The following is an 8,371-nucleotide window of genomic DNA, read 5'->3' on the forward strand; positions in this document are numbered from 1 at the left end:
AGGAATGCTGGTCTCCCTTTCTACCAAATACCCTGATCAATCAAAATGCAGAGTCTGAAATACTTTTTCTTCCTTTTTTATCTAACTACAACATGAACATCATGACTCACATTCACCAGTAAAGGTGAAAGCATCCCCCTGTAGGAATAGATTATCCAACAATGTAGAAGCAGAAAGTTTCTTGCAGATGGGATGTCTTTAATATTCCAGGTCTTTCTGCATATGCTAATACAGGACTTAAGAAATCAGTTACTCAAAAAGTTACTTACTGAAAGGCTCATAAAAGGCATCATAAAAGCAAAAAATTATATGTAACACATGCTGTAAGCTGGAAGAACTCTAAAGGCTAACAATGTAGAATCAGAAGAGCACCATAACCGTTTTGACAGTTTCTGAGCTTTCACAGACCTCGCTGCTTTCCTGTATTTCAGATTAAACCCACAAAGAAGTCAGACAATACATGATGTCACCACATTGCCTGTAGAAGATGAAATTCCTTCTAATCTAAAGCACAGAATTCAGGCCAATCACTGTGAAGTAACAACATAGAAGTCAGATATGACTCAAACAAATAAAGTGCAGAGCAAGGAGAAAATTTAACTGCGTTTCTTTTCCCTGTACCCCCAACTGAATTGCTGAAGCATTACTGTGTTACCCAAAGGGCAAGAGTCACACAGTTGGACTAAGTCAGCAACACCAAGGGGATACATTCCAGAGGAGACATACACCAGATACACCTTCCCACACTACAGCAGAAAGGTTACACTTTCTTGGAGGGATGGAACCACCACTTGAAAAGCTTTGCTCTGGACTGCTGAAGCTATTTTCAGCTTTTCTGCAGTTAAACAACTGTCTTGTATAAAAACACATAAAGGTCCAAAACAAGTGTTTCAGAAAGTATAGGACTGACTTCAGAGGAATCCCCAGCCAAGCATTTTCTTTATCAGAAAGCAAAAAGGTGAGTCTCGCATCAAATAAGGAACTTGAAAAGTGTTTTTCCAAATTGCCTGCTTCCCTCTCTTATGTCCCAATGATGACATTTATCTCAGAAATTAACTCACTAGTTCCATATATGGCAATATAACACAATGCAATAATGTTCTGCAACACATGCACCTTTATCTATTAGAAATAGTGCAGGTAAAAATGGAAGATGTAGAGGAATGCCCTTCCACAGAACAGCGACCATGCTACACCAAGAAGTCATATCAGCCGACTTTCACAAACTCTGTCTTAACTAATGCTTTTTGTTAGCTGGTAACTGCAGAAACACAAGCTGAACAAGCAGGGTTACAAGCTCAAGACTCATACAGATTTCAGAATTCTCAAATTCTCTGGTAACTTTGCTCTAGAACTGGGAAGGCAGGAGACTAGCGATTTTTCACTGGTTCTGTCTAATAGCCATTATTGTAGAAAAAATGTAAACTAGAATAACTTCTTCCTTTCCCCTTGCAACAGAAAAAGCCAAAAATGCAATTACAAAATATTTTTTCCTCCCACCCCTCTCCTTCAGTTAACAGCAAAGAGAAACAAGACCAAGATGTTAGAAATTAAGATAGATAAAATTTACAGGATATGTTGCTTTACTGACCCCAATATAATCAATGTCCAAATCATGATAGTTTTTAGCTCCTAATATCCAAGAAACAATATAGTAAGCAGTGACATCCGGATAGTCATAGGGCCAGTTTTCACCCTTCCCTACCCATGCTGGAAATGTCCAAGGTAATCCTGGAAAGAGAGAAGAAAAACAAATTAACAAGGTAAGTACTTGGTCTACATTACTCAGTAAGGTTCAATAGCAAGCTGTAAGTTGCTCTACCTAAACCAAAAGAGCAGATACAAACTTCAAATTCACATTGTTCCAGTGAAGATAATGAAGCATAACTTAATTAACTGGAGAGTATGTTCTAATATAAATTGTAATTAAACATATTAATACCTGCTCTTTTTTTTTTTTAAGCTAGAAGACTTTCATTACTAAAGAACTGACTACATATTATCTTACAATTGTGTGGTATTATCTCTAACAGGTTTAAAATTCCAGAAATTTTTAGTTTAAATGTTTAAGTTAGAGAGGATAAATACCAAACACCAAAAATTGTTAATCTCCTGATTATGCATTTCAGAAGTGATTATCTGATCATAATAGAGAAGGAAGATTATGATATTTAAAAAGAACGTCCAAATCTCAGCAGTTTACTGCATCTTGCAGTAAATAAGAAAAATAAATTAACATAACCAGATCCTGCTAAGATTTTTGCTGACTTTTATGTAAAACATCTGAGGCTAAATCAAAGGCAAACTTCCTTCTTTTCTGAGAGCTTGATCTGAGGGAAGAGAGAGATTACTAATAATTACAATTACTCATAGATGTAAGCTTACTGCTTGTCATAGTGCCCCTCTAACAGAACCTGACTGGCCAATCCTGCATGAAGTCATGCCTTGTGGCTGGGTATGGCAAAGCCTGATCCCTGGAACTAGATACTTTTTAACTTAGAGACTTCTTCCCTTGCTTCATGTGAAATACATTTTGTAAAGTGTTTCCATTAAAATCTAGGGTTCCACATTTGTACTGTCACAGCTCATGCCCAACCCCCATTCAAAACAGGGAGGCAGGAAAGTCTTCTTACAACTCAACATACATGAGACAAATCATAAGACAAGAGTCACTGTAGTGGAGAGGGGGTGATGGGTTTGTAATAAAAACACAGAACTGAATTTAGTGCAGGTATGATTTACAGATTTATACCTCCTGTAAGTTTACTTTATCCCTCCCCTTTTTTTTTACATTATTATTCAGAAATTCAGCTCTCATGATAAATCATTTATGTTCACTGCTGTGATAATTTAAGCATTAATATTACTTTACTTAAGCAAATTATTAGTTATTCCTTATCCTACACTAGTTGTTATATGTTATGTTATAGTGCAATAAAGTAAAACACCGTAAATTTAAGTGAAGCATTAAGGCAAGCTTACCAAATATTAGAGATTCTACTTTGTCTACTGCAGCACCAAAACATCTGCCCATCAAAATTAATACATTAATTAAGGGTTAGGTGTGTAATTTAGTAAGGGGGAAAAAAGTATTTAAGTCCTAAAGCATGAAGCAATTTACCAATCAGTTTAATTTTGGGGTTCCTCCTTTTGGCTTCTTTCATCAGCCACCATTCATAGCCCCGGAAGTAGTTCTCATCATTTTCATAGTGCATATGGGAGGGTTCAGTACCATCTAGGAAGGAAAAGGACAGGTAGCTCACAATTATCTTCTGTGTCATAAGCTGTTAACACATTATAGTTTTCTGTATTGCTCACTGCCATAGTATGCAAGCACGTACCTCCAACATGGTTCATACATTCTTTGCCAGTAGCTTGGCATACATTTACTATTTTTTAATGACTATGCCTGCTTTTAACATCAGTGTTATTAACTATTGGGCAATTTCTGTCCCTACTTATGATAATACTAAATCTATACTCACAATTAGCTCAAACCAAACAACCACTAGGAAAGTTACAGCATTAAGAACAGAAGGGAAAAAAAAACAACATTCACGGAAACAGGTTATCTCTAAACCAAAAGCAAAAAAAAATAAGGTTATTGTCACAGTTTGACTCAGGTCCGACAACAATGCTCTCGATCCCCTCCCCCCCCAACCCAGGTAGGGAAGGAGAGAGAGAAAAAGAGAGAGACTTGGCTGGATTGAAAACTAAACTACACAGCTTTAATTAAACACTAATGAATCATACAAAAAAATATATACAATTATATACAGATATATTCAGGAATGGGCAAAAACCTCTCGCCTCCCCCCACCCCAGCAACTCCCACAGCACTTCCCTGAACTGGGAAGAGTCCCGAGGAATCCCAGAGCTGCTGCTGGAGAAAAAGCAGAGAGTTATGGGGGTCACGAGAGATCAAGCCTGAGGATCGACGGTGATGGATGAACAGAGTCCTGCCCGGACGCCGGCCACGGACGGAAGAGAAGGGAAGAAGGAAGGAAGTTGTCTTCTGTGATCTCTGACCTTCCTTTTAGCTTACGTAGATATATGGAATGGAATATCTTTGGCCAATTTTGCTGCCCGTCTAACTCAGCCTCCTACGGGGGGGTCACAGATCTCCCCATAGTGTCTGAGCCGGCAGAGTGCAGGTGCAGCCTTGAAGCCTCAGTAGTTAGAAAAACATTCCACTGTCTTATCAGACTAGCAGAACACACTGTTGCTAGTTACAAGAAAGCTTGCTGAAGGAAAAAAAAAAATCAGTAAAAAGAAAAATTGGCTTCATCCTGGCTCAAACCAGGACAGTTATCCTTTGCTTTTTCTGGACAACCGATATCTAGACTATAAACTATTTAGTTTATAATTTCCCTGGTGTTCTGTGATTGCAGAAGGGTTTTTTGGAATTGAAGGATATGCACTGAATTCCCTGAGGCAAAAGTAAACAAACTAGAAAGCTGCAAAAGAATCAGTGTTACATGGGAAGTCATTACACATAAAAGTCAATTAATAACCTGTGCACACAAATGTAACAATTACTTACGCTACACTATATGCCTAATTGTTCCAGACATATCTTCTTTTTTTTAAAATTCTGCTGAAACAGCACATTTAATTACAGAAAATAAGATTTTATTATTCTTTTTTACCTTTCTAACATGTCTATTTCAAAATTCTATTTGTCAGACATAGACCAGCAATTAAGATTCCAAACTTAGATTTCTGATCACACTTCAAACACCTCTGAGGTCAGACCAAGACCTGCAGTTCAATGTGTTAAGGCATATGCATCTTGTCATTCTTCTAAAATCTGGAAAGTCATCACACAAGTGTGTTACATTTTCCTTAGCTAACAACAAGAGTATTTGAAGATGTCTGTGCATCCCACAAAGACACCTCCATTATTCTCTAACCAGCAACTTAGTGACCAAATACTAAGCTCTTAAACCCAGTATAACTTTTACTATATTAATTTTTCTAAGGAAAGTAAACTGAGTAAATGAAAAACAATATCTAATCACACAAACACTGACATTTAAAAATATATATACACAAAATGCCACAAAGATGTTAAGTTCTCTATTTATTAACTGAGTCTGCTTTAAGTAAATTCTTGCAGTGGCCAAGATTTACTTTGGGGGGAGTGAGCAGGGAGACAAACAAGAATTCCTGTCTAGTCCTACAAAAGTTTTACAGAGTCTGTATTGCAAAACTGGTGTCTGAGAAACACTCTGTAATTCAGAAAGCTACTAAACCTTCCTTAATGTTGGGGGCAAAAAAATAACTAATTTGCTCAAGAATGCAACAATATGATAGTGAGAACTGTCTCCAGAACACCAATGTAAATTTATCTTCTACAAGTTAGCAGATACTGCTTATGTTTTCCACAACTCCAGTAAACTACAGAATGCGTCTCCATGCTCCAGCTAAAGTGACGAACGCAGGACATGTTATTTATGACATCACTGCAATGAGAGTTTAAACCCAGTTCACAAAAAAATCCATACCTGTTGATTGTCCATCACCTCCAATCTCTACTTTGAGGATATGTAAAGAAGCACCAAAATTTGGCTAGGAAAAAAGAAAGACAAGAAAACAAACAGAACTCTGCTGTTAACAAGGAGAATACAACAAATAAGTGTACTTATTCAGTATTTTTTTAAAACAGCCATTATAGATGCAATGGGAGATTACATAAAATTGTGCTCCAAAAAGAAATAGAGCAAGATAAACAGGTACACTTATCTTTACTTGGTTTCACTGACTTTTGCACGATGACCAACATTGCTCCCCAACTGTGCACGTTTTAATCTGGTTATGCTCAAGAAAATATTGAAGATCTCAAAGTAGAACATGAGCTTTATGAGAATTATTACAGTATTTTTAATCTTATTCGAAGTCATGTTTGCTTTGTTTTAAAATCCAACTATTAAAATTAATATTTCAGTAAATAGTTTCCTTTTTGTTGTAAAGGGTTACCCTGCCTATGCAAAAGTGCAGCATACAGGTCAGAAGTAATCAGCTAAAAAAGGGCAGAGAGGCAAGAAAGAAAAGACCACCACACTGAAAACAAATTGCCACCTGATCCACTATCCTGCTCCCCTGATGTCTGACTGGTGGAGCAGAACATAAAATTCAAGCCCATACAGGTGATCATACTCCCTAGTATGTTCTTCCAGCCATTAGTGGCTTAAGAGTTGCTCAAGTCAGAAGTTACAACTAATCATTACTTTAGTAACCATTAATGAGCTGGACTGCTCCATGGAATTACCCAAGCATAATTTTGGCATCCAAAAAAAAAGTTCTTGGTTGCAAGAACGCAGTTTGATTAAAAAAATATTTTGCATAGATGATAGGCAGGCTTACAAGTTGTGGATTTTGTTTGTTTTTAAATAAAAGCAAACATTCCAAATTTACCATTTCTCTTCCTGACATTTCTCATTTTAAACTTCTCATACATTTGCTCTCTCATCCCCATTGTGAAACGTTACTGACATTAAAAGGCAATGAGAATGAAGCAAGCTATACCCCTCCTAGGTATCTCATGACAACTTAAGAGGTTTTGGTAAAATAACATGCCAAGAATTATTTGAAAAGCATGGTCTCTCACCTAGGTTTTCTTTTAACACATGCCTATTGACTCCTTCAGAAAACTCATATTTGTAACACAGAACTTCAGTCTCCAAAGACCATAGGTTTTGATCCCCCAGTCACACATCATACATTACTCTGCTCCTTAAAACCAATTCTTAAAACTACACAGTAAATTATTCCCCTCCAGCCATCTGGATTACACTACTTGAAAGTGACATGACATCCTCCTCTAGCAGAGTAATTTACAGTTACAAAAGCAAAACAAATTATTATTGTGCAGTGCAATAATCTTACCATATATTAAATTGGGTAGCTGCACAGGTTACACTTGCTAACTAAAGCAGCTTACAAACCGGTCATGTTCACACACCTTCTGAAGTGCACTTACACTTGAGAATAGTTTGAATTTATGCAGTCTGCACAGTCATTTCCACTGTATGTGGATGTATTTATAATTTAAAAAAAAAACAAACCTGTCTCAAGGACCCCTCCTGCAATCACTATCAACAGCTAAACCCCTAATTTTAGCCACAAATATAATTTAATACTCATTAAGCCCATACAGAGGATGAAAATATGTTCAAAACATATATTTTTTAATAGGTGGTTAAATCATAAAGGAATTTTAATAATAATTTGAAGAAATAAGCTACTGAACAACATGCTGTTTGTCAAAAACAGCAACTAAAATTAAAGATTCTGATAAAAACATTAGATACTTTACAAGATGGGAGTTTGTCTATTTTCAAGTAGTATTGATTATACTATAGGAGTTTCAACATGACACAGTAAGTGCAACCGACTTTACCTTGAACAAATAATCTAAAATCTGGGAGCGATAAGGTTCTTGGTAGTTCACCAGCAGTCTAGATGTGGCCTAATGAGGAAAGAAAACATGAAAATATGAAAACCTAACTTTCAAACATGTAAGTACAATGCAGTTTGTCAGCCTAGGATTTTCACACAGCTAATAAGCCTAGAAAGAAAAGTACAGCATCAACAACTCAGCTAAACTCCTACAGAAACTACTTTCTAACCCCTCAGTTGTGCATTTCTGATTTCATAGATGGCAATTGTCTTGTAATCTAGATACCTGCAATTTATTTCAAAGAGAACCCAGAGAACAAAGAAACAAAGAGACCTCACAGACCCAGCATCGTTTCTCCTGCTCCACTTGAGTCTCCCCGTTTTGGCTCACTGTATGCCAAAGGCAACGAGAGCTCACAGGGCACACAGGCAAGGAAAGCAACTCCGCAGGACCAGGAGTGGGTAAGAATTCGCAGGACCTCGTGGTTACGACTGGCTGGACCCACATGACGAGCTGGCTGCTGACTTGTCCAGCATTTTAAAACCCGTAAGAGACAAGTAGCTAGAAAGACCCTTTACAGAGAAAGCCCACCCTGAGCTCCAACTGCACCAGGGACGTGTCTGGCCCTCGGCACCCCAGCCAGTCTGAAGAGAAAGAGGCACTGGGCAGCTGACCAGAGGACAGGCACAGAGCAGCTCCAGCTCCCATCGCAGCCAGGACCACTCCCCGCACAGCTCCCCTCTGGGCCTCCAGACTCCACCTGAGAACCCTGCTCACGTCCTCCACGACCCCCCTCTGCCCTCACAGTTCACCTCAGACTTCTCACACACTCACACACACGCACTTCTCACGGCTCCACTCAGAGACCCCAGACCCCGCCGAAACCGGGAGGGTCTCCCCCGAAGCTACCAAACACTCCCACGGACGGAATCCCCAGCCGCCCTGAGGCGGATATCAGCCCCACAGCAC

General features: G+C 38.3%; 1 protein-coding gene across 1 annotated transcript in view; it reads right to left on the reverse strand.

The window, feature by feature from the left end:
* GALC (galactosylceramidase) overlaps nucleotides 1–8,110 on the reverse strand; it is a 35,899-nt gene extending 27,789 nt beyond the window's left edge. The window contains exons 1-5 of the mRNA XM_010003740.1: nucleotides 7,994–8,110; nucleotides 7,403–7,471; nucleotides 5,508–5,571; nucleotides 3,122–3,235; nucleotides 1,592–1,731 (exon numbers count right to left, since the gene is read on the reverse strand). Coding sequence (XP_010002042.1) covers nucleotides 1,592–1,731; nucleotides 3,122–3,235; nucleotides 5,508–5,571; nucleotides 7,403–7,471; nucleotides 7,994–8,110 — 504 coding nt within the window. The remainder of the gene's footprint in view (nucleotides 1–1,591; nucleotides 1,732–3,121; nucleotides 3,236–5,507; nucleotides 5,572–7,402; nucleotides 7,472–7,993) is intronic.
* Between the last annotated feature and the right edge of the window lie 261 nt (nucleotides 8,111–8,371).

Source organism: Chaetura pelagica, unplaced genomic scaffold (genome assembly GCF_000747805.2).
Source record: "Chaetura pelagica isolate M959 unplaced genomic scaffold, ChaPel_1.0 scaffold48, whole genome shotgun sequence".
NCBI lineage: Eukaryota > Metazoa > Chordata > Aves > Apodiformes > Apodidae > Chaetura > Chaetura pelagica.